The sequence below is a fragment of the Neofelis nebulosa genome, chromosome X (assembly GCF_028018385.1).
Source record: "Neofelis nebulosa isolate mNeoNeb1 chromosome X, mNeoNeb1.pri, whole genome shotgun sequence".
NCBI classification, from domain to species: Eukaryota; Metazoa; Chordata; class Mammalia; order Carnivora; family Felidae; genus Neofelis; species Neofelis nebulosa.
In genome coordinates, this window is record NC_080800.1 from 107,394,981 (window position 1) to 107,413,110 (window position 18,130).

At 39.0% G+C, this 18,130-nt stretch overlaps 1 protein-coding gene across 6 annotated transcripts in view; it reads right to left on the reverse strand.

The window, feature by feature from the left end:
- ZNF280C (zinc finger protein 280C) overlaps positions 1–18,130 on the reverse strand; it is an 88,936-nt gene that overhangs the window by 14,601 nt on the left and 56,205 nt on the right. For 5 of the 6 annotated variants that reach the window (XR_009257348.1, XR_009257350.1, XR_009257349.1 and 2 more), the window contains exons 17-21: positions 16,139–16,201; positions 13,261–13,379; positions 13,076–13,112; positions 9,052–9,197; positions 1,012–1,082 (exon numbers count right to left, since the gene is read on the reverse strand). Coding sequence is in view for 1 of the 6 variants with exons in the window: in XM_058714785.1 (XP_058570768.1) it covers positions 12,942–12,951; positions 13,076–13,112; positions 13,261–13,379; positions 16,139–16,201 (229 nt within the window). In the remaining 5 variants the exon portion in view is untranslated. Of the gene's footprint in view, positions 1–1,011; positions 1,083–9,051; positions 9,198–11,293; positions 12,952–13,075; positions 13,113–13,260; positions 13,380–16,138; positions 16,202–18,130 lie in introns of those variants that run through there. The other variant, XM_058714785.1, reaches the window with a different exon arrangement.

Here is an 18,130-nt window from a genome sequence, read left to right on the forward strand (position 1 = left end):
GGGGAAGGGCAGAGAGAGAGAATCCCAAGCAGGCTCCACACTTTCAGTGCAGAGCCTGGTATGGGGCTCGAGCTCATTAACTGCAAGATCATGACCTGAACCAAAATCAGGAGTTGGATGCTTAACCGACTGAGCCACCCAGGGGGCCCTCGAATCTTGTTTTGTCCACGACCCTAATGACTGGCAGTGGGGCAGTAGTACTGAGACAGGATCCCAGAAATTTCCCTAGATTACAGGCTTCCAAATGCTGGCTCGTAGACAACTGCATGAAAACTGTCGGCAACGTGTTAAAATACAGATTTCCTGGGACACTAACACCACTCTGATCTACTACATCTGGGAGCAGGGCTCAGGAATTTGTTGTTTCTTTAAAGTTTTATTTAATTAATTTATTTAGAGAGAGAGCATGGGGCAGGGACGGAGAGGGAGAGAGAGAATCCCAAGTAGGCTCCATGCTACATGGGGCTTGAACCCATGAATTGTGAGATCATGATCTGAGCCTAAATCAAGAGTTGCATGCTAAACTGACTGAGCCACCCAGGCACCCTGGAATTTGTATTTTTAAAATGTCTATAGTTGATTCTCATGTGCCTCCAGGCCTCCTCTCTCTGGCTCTCTCCCCCTCTCTGTGGTTAAGTGGGTATCCTCAGGCTTCCTGATGAACTCTAAAATCAGAAACTACTTTTCCCAAGCCAGAGCTTCACGGAACCCAGCCTGGTAAGGTGGATCCTTTCAGTGTCTTTTCTTAGGATAAATGAAAGTGTTTAAGTCATATCAAATGTCCTTGCACTGTTTGTCTGAAATTACTAGGCAAGTGCCTTTTAACCCTGAGAGACAACTGAAGAACTAATCCAGAGTATAAACACCTCTATGCTGTGAGGACCATGCTGGATGCAAGACACAGATTAATTCAGTAGAGAAACTGCATGTCTGCTGTGTGCCCTCTGCTGGTTAAAATGAATGAAGGTTGGAAAGTGTTTACCAGTAGGAGTTTTTCTGACTGGTACTGACCATTTCCTGGGTTGGAAGCCCATCTGAAGGAGCTAATCCTGGTCCCAGTCTCGGCACTTAGACACCTGAAACTAGAAGGGTTACTAATTAAAAAAAAAAAAAGCTTTATGAAGGTATAATTCATATATATAAAACTGAGCTTATTTAGTTTATACAACTTAATGAGTTTGGACATAGGCATATGCCCATAAAATCATTACCATAATCAAGGTAATAAACATATCCATCACCTCCAAAAGTTTCTTTGTGCTTTTTTTGTGTGTGCTTTTTTTTTGTTTAAGAACACTTAACATTCATTAAGAGGGGAGAGCTCATGTTAAGCTTACTCTTCTAAGTAAGCTACCTCTACCAAATCACTGGGGTTCAACTCTCCTAAGGGAAATCTGTGAACCCTGGTAGGAACTACTAGCGTGGCAGCAGGGAGGGAGAGGAGACATTGAGAAGCAGCTCATCTGCCCAGGGAGAGAAGTTTTGAAGCTGGGTAGGTAAGGAGGCCTGAGAGCCTTAAGAGACACCATTGAGGGCACAAGGATGCTCTTCTACACCATGACACAGTCTTGAAATAGACTGGGAAACAGACCTCACGACCTGAGCTCTCCAGTTGGTACTTAATCCCTTCCCTAGTGACTAAGTATGTGACCCTTTGCATTTAATCTTAAAGTACTGGAGGAAGTGCCAGGTAAAAGCATAGGTAAGAAATCTGGCCTACCTGATCCTTACCCACCAATCCCAGGTGGAACTCTCAATGCTTCAGATAAAGAGGATGGACCCCAGCTATTGTGGTCTCGCCTATCCTTCCAGGGAGATCATTAGATGGGAAGAATATCAGACCTAGCCTAGTTTCCAACCTCTATACCTCCAACTGAAATAACGACAATTATTAGTGGCAGCTGACATTGTTTACGATGCACTAAGTACTCTGTTATGTGCCTAACAGGAACTATCATGTGTAATCCTCACAACCACCTCTGAGGCACAGAATGATCACAGTAGCTTGTTCAGGGTCACAATGCTGCCCAGTGTTAGAGCAGGGTATAGCCCAGGTCCGTCTAACTGCACAGCTAGAGCCACAATGCTAACTTCTCTTATTCTTCTCTACTTCTCGTAAGCCTGAGAGAAAGATGTGCTCCTGGGCCTGAGACTAAGGACTCCACCCCTGCTGCACTTACACCAAGTAATAGATGAAATGGGAGTGGATGCTAGGCACTGGGTCTTGAGCTGGTGAAATCGCTATTAGCTCAGGTATAGGCCCAGAACCTGGGGGCAGGGACTGAGTAGGCAGCCAGGGATCAAACTGTCCTCCTAGGAGGGAGGGCAGGATAGGGAGATGGAAAGTCTAGGAATGGGCTGGCTTTAACAATTGGAACTGTTTTTTTTTTTTTTACATTAAAACATTTTTTTGTTTACATTTTATTTATTTTTGAGAGAGAGAGAAAGAGCACAAGTGAGGGAGACGCAAAGGGAGAGGGAGACACAGAATCCGAAGCACGGTCCAGGCTCTGAGCTGTCAGTACAGAGCCCGACGTGGGGCTTGAACTCACAAACTGTGAGATCATGACCTGAGACGAAGTCGGACGCTTAACCGACTGAGCCACCCAGGCGCCCCTGGAACTGTTTTCAAAAGGGGTATTTTAGAAGAGCTTCTTTGCACCATTTGAGATGGGAAGAAATGACCTCTAAGATTCTTTCCAGTTTTCCATTCCAATGTACAGTGTGATCATGCATCAGGTTTTTTTCAAGGTCCACATGTATTTTAAGCCCCCTATGAAGACAATGCAATTTTAGTCCTCTGAATAAGGATTGCTTATTTGTCTACAGATTGTAAGTCAGCGCTGGGGTGCTCGGGTGGCTCAGTCGGTTGAGCATTCGACTTCAGCTCAGGTGATGATGGCATAGTTCGTGGCTTTGAGCCCCACGTTGGGCTTTGCACTGACAGCCCGGAGCCTGCTTCAGATTCTGTCTCCTTTTCTCTACCCCTTCCCTGCTTGTGCGCACTCTGTCTCTCAAAAATAAACATTAAAAAATTAAAAAATAAAAAGAAGTCAGCTTTGAAATTGTGCTTGTTTTCATTAATGAAAATGCTCAGATTTGACTAAAACCAGGGCAGGGAGGATGATGTTTCCGTAACAGGAACAAGTCAGTACTTTCTGATACCATTTGATTTTCAGAATGACAAGTGAACTCAGTTTGTTTATCTGTAAAATGGGATTGAAAATCATCTTTACAAGACTTTTTTGAAAGTTTAACTAAGATAACATATGTGAAATGTAGTTTATAGAAAAAATTCATATGTTATACTTATTCAATTTCCCTGATACAAAGGGCACAGGGAACAAATGAAAATGGAAGACATTCAGGTTTCTCCTGATCATTCAGTTTTGAAAATGAATCTGCATTGAATATATTCTGGTTTTCAATTATTCAGAACTGAGATAATTTGACCACAAAGCCACTTGAAAGTCACCAAAAGAACTAAATAAACTTTGAAAATCACTTCACACTGTGGTCTTTAGGACATTTGATCCAATCAATATCAGACAACTGATTAGCCTAATTTTCTAAGCTTAAGATATTTACTGATTCACTCAAGAATTCTTATGCTCTGAGGCTCCAAAGGTTTGCGAAACAGAATTACCTCATTCTATTGTCAACATTTTATCAAGAAAAGAAACTTGTACAACTTAAAATGTTCCTTCTTTAATGAGTGTAGTCAGGTAGATATATTGGAGAATTGGAGAAGGGAGAAGATGATAAGGGGCAAACAGCAATTCCAAGATTGAGTGACAATATCCTTTACCTCTGAAAACAAGGGTACTTCTTTTTTTTAATGTTTATATTTGACAGAGCACAAGTGGGGAAGGGGCAGAGAGGGGGACAGAGGACCCAGAGTGGGCTCTGTGTTGACAGCAGCGAGTCCAATGTGCCACTTTACTGCTGGTATTTACAATTATACTTTTCCACAAAATTAATAGTATTGGATAAGTAGCTGAAATTCCTGGAAATGAATTCCTGGTTAACAATTACTTAAAAGTTTCCTGTAAGGAAAGGACTCTCTAAGCACAAAAGAAATGTTTTCCTCCACAGTAGACTGGATTCTATACTAGTTTTCAACAAGACAGTGTCATTTCATAGCCTTTAGACAGAACTACACTCATTTTCAATGTTAGAGAATTATACCACACGTAATTGAAGCACTGTGATAACACATCACCCACCCAGCAGTTTGGAGGAATGTATTACAAGACCTGGGCACTATAAGACAAAGTTACAGATAACCACAGTCCTGATGGATTGCCACTAAAACTGTCAATGAGAAGATTCCACTTACGAGCAGCTTCCAGGGTCTTCTCTCAGCAGTGGTAATAGCAGCAACAGCAATGAAAGCAGTAACAGCAGAAGCAGCAGCAGGAATAGCACTAACATTAGGGGTAGTAGTGTAAGCAGCAGCAGTTATTGAATGCCTACTTTTTGTCAAGACAGTGCCAGATCAGGGGCGCTTGGGTGGCTCAGTTGGTTAAGCGTCCAACTTCAGCTCAAGTCATGATCTCACGGCTCGTGCGTTCGAGTCCCACATCGGGCTCTGTGCTGACAGCTTGGAGCCTGGAGCCTGCTTCAGATTCTGTGTCTCCCTCTCTCTCTGCACCACCCCCCCCCCTTGCACACTGTCCCTTTCTCTCAAATACAAATAAACACTAAAAAAATTTTTAAAAGACAGTGCCAAATCTTACACACACACACACACACAATCCTTATAGCAAATTTGTGAGGAAATTGTCATTACATACCTTTCACTGATGAGAAACTGAGGTTTGAGGTAGTTTATTTGAGGCTCCACAACTGGTTAAGACACAAAACCAGGATTTACACCTAGGACTGTCTTATTTCAAGGCTTAGCTCTGTTTACACCACCATACGTTACAGTGGTATGGATAAACACGCATGTTTCAGCATGAGAGATTAAAAACAGAAGTGATACACACTAGCCTGAGTTTGTTAATGACAGCAAGCTTTTCAGGTGGTCGAATAACAAAGTGACAGGGGTGAGGCTGCAGAAGGATCTCAGAATCAGAGAAGTGAGGTGTGTGAGTTTGAGTGTGAGGCAAACCATGGTGTGGTCAAGAGTAAGGCAGTATAATTTAGGGAAAATACCTTAATATTATTTAAAAAGGCAGTTATGACTCAGATGAACCTAGGAGCACTCATATAACTTCCATAAAAATAAAAGTCTGGTGTGCTTGCGACACCAAAAATCTAATGGCATGCCCACCCAGTACTATGTGCTTCAACAATGACTCTCAAGAAAGACACAATGGGTTAGGAAAAGAAGCTTATCAGAAATCATTGTAGAAAGGTCATAATGAAAAATAGGCTGAAGATCTATCTGAATAAAATGAAAACAAATAAAATCAGGAAGGGTGGTAATAAACTAACAATAATAGTAACAATGGGGACTTACATTCCTGTGTGCCAACCACTGTTCTAAGTGTGTATACATAAGTGTTAAGTCATTTAATTCCCTCAGCCTTATGAGTAGGTACTGGTGTCTGCATTTTAAAAATGAGGAAACTGAGGCAGGGAGCTCAAAGTCACACACATTTGGACATTGGTAGGGCCACGAACTCCATCCAACCTCGGCAGTCTGCTGCAGAGCCTGGGCTCTTAGCCACTCACCCACACTGCCCCTTTATGGTACAGGGAGGGTTTACTCTGGGGTCAGATATCAAAGCTCATATCAAGGAAGATCTCTTGAAGCTGTGTAAGCAGGAAGTAAACTTCACAAAGAAACCCCTTAATAGATAATAATAGGCTAAAAATAGTAACAGTTGCAAGAAAAGTAGGCAAGCGGGTAGACTGATAAGCTAAGCATAACAAGTTATAGAGAGAAGCTAGACATTATTACGATAAGAGCCTGAAGCTTCTTGAGTTTGAAATAATTTAAGATGACCATACCCTCCAACACAAATTACTGGTCTGCTCCAGTTATTCATTTCTTAGATTTTACATACATCATAATGAACATAAAATTTTTTTCCTGATATAATTTCTAAGACTATGAAAATGGATACTGCTAACCTGTTACATACTCCACCTTACAAATGATTCATGAACATGAATGAAATGTCTAGAAGTTCATCTTAGTCAACACCCTCATTCAACTATTATTTTCCAGTTCAGAAAATCTGACTAATAACTAATCTAGGTCAGCATTCTCCACTGTATCTTGTGGAGATTAATGTTTAGAAGCTATTAAGTATGGGGGGGGCAGAAATTCCAGGGTCAAAATAAGTGCTGAGTTCTCTTAGAGAACCAAACACATGTAGCATGAACAATCCAATAATAATCTACGCAAGTATAACCCAGTATTTCCTAAGTTTATTTGACCATGACACCTTTATGTTGCAGACCATTTATAAATTATGGACATTCACTCTAGATCTAGATGATTTCTTTTTTAAAAAAATTTTTAATGTTTATTTATTTTTGAGAGAGAGAGAGAGAGAGAGAGCGCGCAGCGGAGGGGCAGAGAGAGAGGGAGACACAGAATCTGAAGCAGACTCCGGGCTCTAAGTGTCAGCACAGAGCCCCCTGACACGGGGCTTGAACTCATGAACTGTGAGATCATGACCTGAACCGAAGTCGGATGCTTAACCATCTGAGCCACCCAGGTGCCCCAATATAGATACTTTCTTTTGCAGAAGTGGAAGAGTGTTATTTTTACAAAAGTCCATGGTGGGGAGTTAACCATGCCTAGGACTAACTGGGGAATTTCATTCTATTAATTTTGAAAGAGTGCCTGTTTCTGCTATTGGGGATAGTGGTATGTGGCATTCTGAATTCACTTTCTTCTAAGAACAATTTATAACTGATGTTTAGGTATAACCAAAATAGCATCATAGAATCCAAGAACTCTAGAACAAGTTAGTACCCATGGTGTACAAATAGGACCTCTGAGATCAAGGACACAGTCACTACCCTGGAGTTCCTCTCACATTACCTGCAACTCCTTACTCTCTCCTCTGCTGATTCCCTCTCATCTCTCTAACTTCTTGTTGTTGGAATGCCCTGGAGCTCAATCTGTGAACCCTGTCCTTACTCTATCCCTAGTCTATCCCCTGGTGATTTCATAGCCTTTAACTCTTTAATAAATTTAAATGTTACTGACAGCCTGGACTTCTCCTCTAAACCCCAAACTCACACATCAGGATGTCCATGACATCCACACTAGCATATCTAATAGGCATCTCAAATTCAAACATGTCCCAAATCAAAGTCCTCATCTTCCCTTCCAAATCTACTCCTCCTTTAGTCTTCTCCATCTCAGTTAACAACATCACCTTTCCAGTTGCTTAGACTAATGGCTGTGCTGTCCTCCACAACACTTTTCCTCTCATACCTCATACCCAAACCACCAACAAATTCTGTTGGCTCAACCTTCAAGATAGTCGCCCAGTTGAGCCACTTATCACCTACACTTTCACCTATCCTAGTTAAACCTCTACTATCTTCCATCTGGATTGTTAAAACAGCTTCCTAGCTGACCTCCCTGATTCTGCCCTTGGTCCCCTACAGCTTATTTTCAAGACAGCAACTAGTGATCCTGTTAAGACTGTAATTAAGAATGTTTTTCTTTTTTCAATTTTTTTGAGGGACCTCTCCCTTTAAGTATATTTATTTTGAGAGAGAGCCTGTGCGTGTGTGTGGAGGAGGGGCAGAGAGAGAGAGAGAGAGAGAGAGAGAGAGAGAGAGAGAGAGAGAGAATTCCAAGCAGGCTCTGCACTGTCAGCGCAGAGACCGATGCGGGGCTCAAACTCACAAAACTTGAGATCATGACCTGAACTGAAACCAAGAGTCTGCTGCTTAACCGACAGAGCCACCTAGGCACCTCAGAATTTTTGTTTTTCATTGAGGTATAAAAGACTTCTCCATTCAAAATCCACTAATGGCTTCCTATCTCTGAGTGAAAGCCAAATCCTTACAACTGCCTAGAAGTCCCTATACTACATGGCCCACATCATCTCACAGGCCCCATCTCCTACTACAAGCTCTCCTGTCCAACACCCCCTCCACTGCAGCCCCATCGGTCTTGTTGCTGTTCCATGAGCCAAGCATGACCTTACTTCAGGACTCTATTTCTACCTTGCATCACATTATGTTAGCTGATTTTTATTAGGTTAGGTTAAAAAGGTTTCCTTCAAATTCCTAATTTGCTACACTTAAGTTTGTTTTTGTAGAGGTGAGATTCACATAATTTAAAATCAAAATTTAAGAACTCAACCATCTTGAACAATTCAGTGGCATTTAGTTCATTTACAATGTTGTACAACCACCTATATTTCGTTCCTAAACATTTTCATCATACCCCAAAGTAAACCGTGTACCCATTTAGTAGTCACTGCCCATTCCCACTTCCCCTCTCAGGCCCTGGCAACCATCAATCTGCTATCTCTATGGATGTATCTATTCTGGATATTGCACATAAATGAAATTATACAATATGTGATCTCTTGTGATAGCATGTTTTTGAGGTCCATCCACATTGTAGCATGAATCAGTACTTCATTCCTTTTTTATGGCTAAATATTATCCCATTGTATGAATATACCACAATTTATTTATTCCTTCATCTATTGATGGCACTTGAGCTGTTTCCATCTTTTAGCCATTGGGAGGAATGCTGCTATGAACATGCATGTACAAGTATCTGAGTCCTTGCTTTTTGATTCTTTTGGAGATATACCTAGGAGCAGAACTGCTGGGTTATATGGTAATTCCACGTTTTAATTTCTTGAGGCACTGCTGAACTGTTTTCCACAGTTGCTGAACCATTTTACATTCCCACCAGCAATGTGTAGGGGTTTCAATTTTCTCTTCAGGGCTTTTGCATTTGCTATTCTCTCTCTGGAACGCTCTTCCAATAGATAATCAAGTGGCCTACTTCCTCACTTCCTTCAGGTCCTTACTCAAGGTCCTCTTCCCACAGAGTCCTATCCTGACCACCAGATTTAAAATGGCAACCTCCCAACCCCAGCCCATACTTACCATCCTCCTTGCCCACTTTATTTTGCTCCGTTGCATTGATCATCATCTAACATACTATATAAATTTCTTATTTTTTATTGTCTTGTCTTCCGCCACTGAAATATAAGCTCCACCAGGGAAGAGATTTCAGTCTGTTTTTCCAGAACCTAGAATAGTGTTAGGCACATAGTAAGTGCTCAATAAGTACTTGCTGAACAAGGAAGTGAAGCCCAAAGAGATGTTTTGGCAAAGTGTGACAAAAAAGGACAAGAAGCTAAGTCTCTGTAGTTCGGAGGTTATTTTTCTAATAATGGTGATGGATTGAAACTGAGCCAATCACACCTTTATTCAGCTGTAACCTTTTAAAAAGCACACATGTGAGAGATGGCTATTTCTAAATCAAGTGAAAGAACTATTTAGAATACCCTGAGGGCAATGGGATCAAAATGTAGAGCTAATACTCATTTGCACCAATTAACACTCAACTAACTGCCTATAATAAGAAGCTTAGTAGTGACTGAAATGTTTTATTGAAACAAAGCAAAAAAAAATGGTGCTACAGGATACAGAACTTTAAGAGTATTATACTTCGAGAAAATGAACCTAATACAAACTGTAAGAAACAGAATCTTATGGAAGAACAAAAAGCTGTACCCCTATCTAAAATATTGCTATAGCAACAATGTGTTTTGGTTTATCATATTCTTGAACTATAACAGATCCAGAGAAAATATCTGTATATAAAAAGAGAATCTATGTTGAAACCACAAAGAAGTTATTTCTGGGTAAAAGTTTAAAACTTGGTGTAATTGGTGCTTAATTTTTCACTTGAAGATGGTTAATATGGCAAAAAGTTATATGTTTTCATTACAATTTTTGAAAAGTAAAAAAAAAGATGGTGAATGAAAAAACATTCTAGAGGGAGAGATATGGAAATAAAGACTCGAATATTGTCAAGTCTACTACTAAGAAACAAGTAGTAGTAGAAACACTACTAACAAACCACACTTTTAGAGATTTTGGAAAATCATTTACAGCAGAAATCAGTCTGGGGGTGCCTGGGTGGCTCAGTCGGTTAAACGTCTGACTCTTGATTTTGGCTCAGGTCATGATCTCATGGTTCATGAGTTTGAGCCTCCTGTTGGGCTCTGCACTGGCAATGCAGAGCCTGCTTGGGATTCTCTCTCTCCCCCTCTCTCTGCCCCTCCCCTGCTCACGTTCCCTCTCTCAAAATAAATAAATAAATAAATAAACAAACAAACAAACATTAAAATAAAAAAAAATGTCTGGAAAATTAAAACTAATAGATTCTACATTTTTGACTGAATTACAAATAGATTACATAACAGGTGGTCATTGAAATTGGCTTTCAATATGTCTCTGCTATAAGCTGAATGTTTGAATGTGATGGCATTAGGAGGTGTGCCTTCGGGAGATGACTGCATCATGAGGGTGGAGCCCTCATGAATGGGATTAGTAACCTTATAAATTAAAATGTTAATTTACTTTGAAAGAGAGAGAGGGCACCTGCAAGCCAGCTGCACAGAGGGGAGGGACAGAGACAGAGGCAAAGAGAGAATCCCAAGCACTGACAGCATGGAGCCCGACACGGGGCTTGACCTCACGAACCATGAGATCATGACCTGAGCCAAACTCAAGAGCTGGACGCCTCACCGACTGAGCCACCCAGGTGCTCCAATGCCCCTATAAATTAGACACCACAGAACTTTCTCCCCACTTCTGCCAGGAGGATACAGCAATAACACGACCTTCTATGCACCAGGAAGTGGGCCCTCGCCAGATACTCAATCTGCCTGTGCCTTGATCATGGACTTTCCAGCCTCCAGAACTATGAGAAATACATCTCTGTTGCTCATGTTACTAGTCTATGATACTGTTATGGCAGCCCAAAGGGACTAAGACAGTTTCAAGGTGCAAGTAAAAAGTACAGGAAGTTCTGATGTTAGGATGAAAAAACCACTCATGATGGAGTCAAACAACTTCAAAGCCTGACCACCTTAATAGTTATTAAGATCACAAAGGGGCTTTGTCAGCCTCCAAAGTCCAAGAAATTAGTAAAGTATAAATAGTGAACTTTTAACTGTGCTGGAGGAAAAACTGCAAGATGCATTTGGTGAAGCTCTCAGTCTGTAGGCCAAGGAATCAGGCTTCCATGTAAGAAGCAAAGCAATGCTCCTAGTCACACGGTAAAATCTACAGCTTTTATATGAAGTTATTTATGAGAAAATAATTCCTCAGGCACTTTACCAATACAAATTTTATTAAAAAAATAAGTAATAACATCAAAACTGTTCAGCAAATCTATATTCAATGTAACCAAAATAAACAAACACCAAATTAAAAAAAATATACATCTATATATATATGGGCAAGAAACAAGTGCATTTTTTGGTCCCAATATTTTCTGAATATATTATCTTTATCCAAAGGAATTACATTAATGGCTAAGAAGATATTATGTATTAGATGTACAGAAACATAACTTTAAAATTTGTTTTAAGGGCTGTAGGAAGTGTTTTTTGCCAATTCTTTATGTCTTTGAGCTCCTAATCACTAAGATAATGTTAATGATAGTCCCAAAACAGACAGAAGATGTAATCCTGTCTAGTGGTCTGAACAACTACCAAATCTAGAAGCTATCAATAGGTAGCTACGTGAAATTTGTAGAGAATTCTAAAGAATTTCTTGGAGTTCTTAACAAAACAAACACAAAACAAAAGTTTTAAAGAAAAGAGATAAAAGTGGACATAACAAAACACACATTAATAAATTTGGTGAAGAACAACATAAAATCAAGACAAAATTAAACTTAAAAAAATTGAATATTAGTATTGCTGAAAACTCCTAGGATTAATACTGGATAAAACTTTAAATGACAGTACAAATAACTATAACTTTGGAACTGTAATTTTAGAAACTTATTTTCCAAGAACATGAAAGTAACCTTGGTTCCCTACACAACCAGTTTTTATATTCCTTGGACTGCATGCATACTAGACGAAGATTAAAGGGCAGCAGCCAAAATGATTAAACTCCAACTTGGACGTTGAAGCATTGATTTGATGGGCCTTTCTTGGTCAGAATGAACCCATAAGCGTAAGATCAAGAACCAAAGCCCCCAGTGGGAAGTTGTGCTCAATTTGGTGGGCCTTGAGGTCATCTCTGGCCAAATTAGCATCAGCCTTATGGGAGGCCAGTCATGAAGGAAGGGACTCTCCCCAAGATCTGATTTCTTAAGGCCACAATCTAGAGGAGGTCTCACAGTCAAATAATTCACATTCCTTGGAAAGAGAGAACAGGCATCAGTTGTGTCCATCGAAGGGGGACACTGACCAGGAGTATCCTGGACATTTTTTGAAATTTCTGTGTTGCTTCTGCATCTGAAAAATATGAAAAATAGAACAATGACAGACAAGGAAAGAGGAAAAAGACAGCTATCTGACCTAAAAATGTAAGACTTATAAGAAATTAACTAAGAAACCAGACAAAACAGACAAAGAAAATGAATAGCCATATCATTTGGAATGCGATATTCTGAAGGCAAGTACAGCAGAGAAAAACACAAACTATTTTAAGCAAAGCAAAAACGACCATGGCAACAAAAGCTATTTTTGGAGAGAGCCAACTGGAGAAAAAAGCTTATGTTAAGATATGTTAACCTGACACAAAGATAAGGTGGAATAAGAATCTAGTGCCATCTGAAAGCTGAAAAGAACTGAATCAGAACTAGTGTCATGAACTGCTTAACCGCCTTCTTGTGAGAAAACACTTCAGAAGTTTGAACTTAGGAAACTGCCTTTGTGTAAGAAAACACTTCAGAACTTTGAACTTAGGAAATTCCAACTTGTCTTGCACCAGGTTGCACGAGCTCCATAGAGCAGGAATCTATTTCAACAAGCGCTTTAAAAACAAAAACAAAAACAAAATACTTTAATATTTTTCATTTCTATTAATGGTACATTTAAAAATGCAACAGTGCTAAAATCCATCAAAGAAAAATGCACGAAATGGAAATTGAACTTACTCAGACGAGGGTTCAGAAGTTGAGGTACTTTCAGGAACTGAAATTAGAAGAAGAGGTTTACATTTACAGTAGTATAGGTGATGAGTGACACTATCAGTTTAGTACGTAAGAGCCCATATTGTGGCTGATCAAAAGTACTGGAGTAAATATCAGAAATTCAAAGTAACACAATTATAAATACATACCATTCTCTATTACAACTTGGCAAGTATGAGTTTTACGCTGACTTAGGTGTTTAGCCATACGATCTAAGCCAGAAGAATCAGTTAGGAAGTCACATTTAAGGCACACTAGAGTAATGCCCCTATGAAGAAAAAAGGAAAGCAAAGGTTTTCATCTTTTATCCAAGTCCAGAGGCACGTTCAATAATTATTTTTCCATGTAATAACTCTTGATTTGCTTTTTATGTGTTATGACCATCAATTGCCAATTTTGTTCTCTAAGCCTGATTTATCTGAAATGGTACCCTAGAAAATGACATAGCCACATTTAAGTTATGCTAACATTTACTGCTTTATAAACCACTTCCTCTCATACCGGTTGCTAAAGGGCAAGAGTCAAGAGACCTAAAGCCTAATCGTGGCTCCACTAACAATTTGTGTAGCTTGTGCAAGTCACACTCTTTCCGTGCTTTGGCCCATTTCTGAGGACCTTCTTTCCACACACTCTACTGCTAGATGTTACGGACACAAGAGTGAACAAAAGAGGGCAACCTCTGGAGCCTATAATCTAGTATCTTATTTTAGAGGTGATAAAATTAGAAAAGAAATGGGAAGGCTTTAAAAGTAAATCATATAATTTAATTATTGTTATTACCAATTAACGAGCGTAAACATAGTTTTATAGTTCACTGGATGCTTTAAATTTAAGTACTTCGACGTGTCAAGGAATAAAAACCAGTAGCATACCTTAGACTGACTGCTCCCCTGTGGTTCTAGTCTTAACAGCCTGCTATATATTTATACCTGGGTGTCACGCTGGAACATCAAAAATGATCTTCATACACTGAAATTGTGCTTTCCTCCCCAGCCCCCAAAACCATTCCTCCTAACCAATCTCTCTTATGATGTCATGCTCCCAACACAATGGCTCAAAATTATCTCTCTCTTTTTTCTTAAAATAGTCAATATTTCAAATATTTTACATTATTAACAATTTATTGAGCACTTAACTCTGTGCCATGCTGAGGGTTTTAGATATATCATCTTATCTGAATGCTATAACAAACCAAAGACGTAGGTGTTATAATTATTACTTTTTTATAGAGGACAGGGTCAGGTTTAAAAACCTATCAAGGCCAAAATTAGATTTGAAAGTGAGCCCTTTGATTTCAGAGCCCATGTTCTTAAACAGTGTAATACCACTTCACTACCTTAACCCAGATTCTTATCAAGTCAATGTTAACTACCATAATAATCTTAAACAGTCCATGTGCCTCCTGCAATTGCGAACTGCGAGATCATGACCTGAGCTGAAGTCAGATGCTCAATTGGGCCACCCACGCGCCCCTGCAAACCTTTTACTTATATTCACACCTTAACATATATTGTACATTCCTTGAAGGTTGGACAAGCCTTCTTCATCACTGTCATCTTTATGGGAACTGCTACGATGTGTTATACATAATAGGTACACAATAAATTAAAAAAATGAACATTGCATTTTTTAACAAAATAATAATTACAAAATTTATTGTTCTATAGAATTACAAATATGCTAAGTCTCATACACAGAAACTAATCAATTTTATATTTAAATCTGAGGCCCATCCAAATTGAGAAAAAAAGCCTCAGATCTTTAAAGTCATAGAATCAATTTAAGAATCAACCACACAACTGAGCTTGATAACAATGATGTAAAAATAAAACAAACGCTCATCTTTAGAATTAACAAGTCCTTTTTCATTCTTAAAAATTCTATTTCCTTAAATTTAGTAATACTTTTAAAATAGCATGAATATATTTTTAAAATAGAATCAAACTTTCCTCTGCCTATGAACTGTTGGTCCAACATCATCCACATATGTCATTTTCAACATGTACATTAATTTACTCAAATATTTACAGAATGCCTACCATGTGTCAGGCACTATTCAATGCTCAGTAAACATATGGCATTGACAAATATCCAAACCACACACATTCTAGTGAGAAGACACAGACAATAAACAAAAGAGTGAAGTATACAATATGGTGGAAAGCAAAAAGTGAAGAAAAATAAAATAAATGGAGATAGGTAGTGGTGGGGATGGGGCCTAGGGGAAAGGATGCTATTTTAAATGGAGTGGTCAAAGAAAGTCTCACTCACTAGACTAGAGATTTAAAGGAAGGAGCTGGCCATGCAGATATCTGGGGAAGAGTGAACAAGGCAGAAGGAATAATGAATACAAAGGTCCTGAGATGTATCATCTCCCCCTCCGCTTTTCCATTAATCCAAAGCATCAAAACAAGTACTGGCTAAACTTAAGTCTACGTCTTAGCCATAAGACATCTTGATGCTACCAAAATCTTGGCACTGATATTTCAAATAGCAATGACAACATGAACAAAATAAACAAAAGAAGATGAAGTAAAAAGAAAGCAGAAGAATGTGGAAAAATGATGCATAGTGGATTCTGAGCTAAGCGTGTGTGGTATAATTAGGGTTAATTATCAGTGCCTTTCGAAATGTTCATCAGCAATTCCTTTTGTAGAGTAAACAGGTTGTGTACTTTATTTAACAAATGAAAAAAAAAATCCCAAGAATTATGAAGGCTATATATTGCTCAAAATCAAAATGTGTTAGTCAATTTACTAGATTATCTTAAACCTCTTTTTGATCTTCAAATATTTTTTATTTTATAATGTAAATCCACGAAAGTTTCGCCTTATTGCCTAACACCACTGAAACAAAGTTTAGCCAGAGAATATAGGCTATTTCTGCTTTGCTCTATGCTATAATGAAGAGAACTGTATTACGTCTGGTAGTAATCACTTCATTTTCCAAACAAGGTACTCAAGAATAAGGTTAAAAAAGTTACTAGAATTTTTCAATAGAGAAAATGGAAAAAGATCAACTAGTTACCTGAGAATTCCAGAATGCTTCTTAAAAATATAAAACCGTTTACTTGGATGGTTGCTATGAGAGCTGGAAAAAGAACAGACAGATGAGATGTTATTATACAGTAATTCATATTAATTTTATGAACATATTTCAAGTACATGTTTAGTTTCTTAGCTTTGAATAAAAGATCATGAGCTAAATTATTAAAATTCTATTATTCATCTGTTTAATTCAAGATTAAAAAAATGTTTATTTATTTATTTTGAGAGAGAGAGAGACCGTGTACAAGCGAGGGAGGGGCAGAGAGAGAGGGAGAGAGAATCCTAAGCAGGCTCAGCGCTGGCAGTGCAGAGTCTGATGCAGGGCTTGAACCTACGAACCGTGAGATCATGGCCCAAGCCGAAACCAAGAGTCAGATGCTTAACTGACTGAGCTACATAGGTGTCCCTAATTCAAGACTTTTATTTTGTATTTTCTTTTTTAATGTTAATTAATTAATTAATTATATTGAGAGAGAGTGCGTGCATGCATGTGAGCAGGAGAGAGGGGCAGAAGAAGAGAGATATTCTCAAGGAGGCTCAATGCTTAGCACAGAACCTAATGCGAGGCTCGATCCTACAACCTTGGGATCATGACCAGAGCTGAAATCAACAGCTGGATGCTCAACTGACTGAGCCACCCAGGTGCCCCTTCCTGAGAATATTCTTAAATGATCAGTACCCTCACCATTATTTAAAAAACCCTCAAAGTTAAAAATGCAAAGAGCATAAAATTAAATTTTTTCAACTATTAGGAGTTGAAAACTATTTATTTATTCATTTGTAGAGAGAGAATTCCAAGCAGACTCTGCACTGTCAGCATGGAGCCTGATGTGGGGCTCAAACCCACAAACCATGAAATCATGAGCGAAGCCAAAACCAAGAGTCAGACGCTCAACCGACTGAGCCACCCAGGTGCCCTAAGAGTTGAAAACAATTTAAAAGATATTTGCTAATAATGTATTTTGCTATAATATAAATTGTTATGAATAATAATTATCACTTTCTTATCTTATACTTATTAGCAAGGGGAGAGAATCTGAATGATCCTCAAGGTAAATGCTACTTGGGATAAATTACATTACTTGCCATCAGTAAAATGAAACATTTAAAGAATCTTTTGCAGTTATTAGGAGAGCCTTTAGGGAAAGCGAATTAAAGAAAACAGCTCTATGCACAGAACAAAAAAAAACACTAACCAAATTTTGCAACAAATGGTAATAGCTTTTATATCCCCTTCTAAACTGAGAAGGAAAGCTTTCCTGTATTAGAAAACCAGGCAGGATTAACAAGGACTAGCATACCATAGCATCCAAAAGTGTGGTTCATGGACCAGCAGCATCCATACCCCCTGGGAAATCATCAGAAATACAAAGTCTCAGGTCCCACTCTAGACCTACTGAATTCATCGTTGGCAGTGAGGCCCAGAAATCAGTTCAAGTTTTTCAGGTGATTCTTATGCAAGCTACAGTTTGAGAAACACTGGCCCTAGCTTGCACTGACAGACCCAAACCAGCCAACACACCAGATCAATGATTATCCTGAGACACAAGGTAACTATCACCAGCATACCACCTATGCATGGGAAAAGAAAGATTCTGGCTAGTTATAATCCTGTGAAAACAGCTGCAGAATAGGTGCCATGATGAATGCAAAGAACTGTTTCTCAAGTAGATAAGACAGACACATATTTAATACGAGGCAGAATAGCTGAATGGTACAGAACTCAAAGGAAGGAATGATTCCTATTAAGTGGCTGTGGGGATCAGATTCCTCACAAAAGAAGGTAAACTGAAAGGGAAGGAGAGGGGGATTCCAAGGAATAACAAATAAGGAAAGACACTTTAGATATTGAATATGAAACAAACTATATGTTGGGGAAGATTAATTAATTTGGGGGGCCTGATTTGTGGTTATAGAGTTAGTATGGGCTGGGAATAAAGGTACTCAACCTCTAAGAAAATGAGGCTTCTGT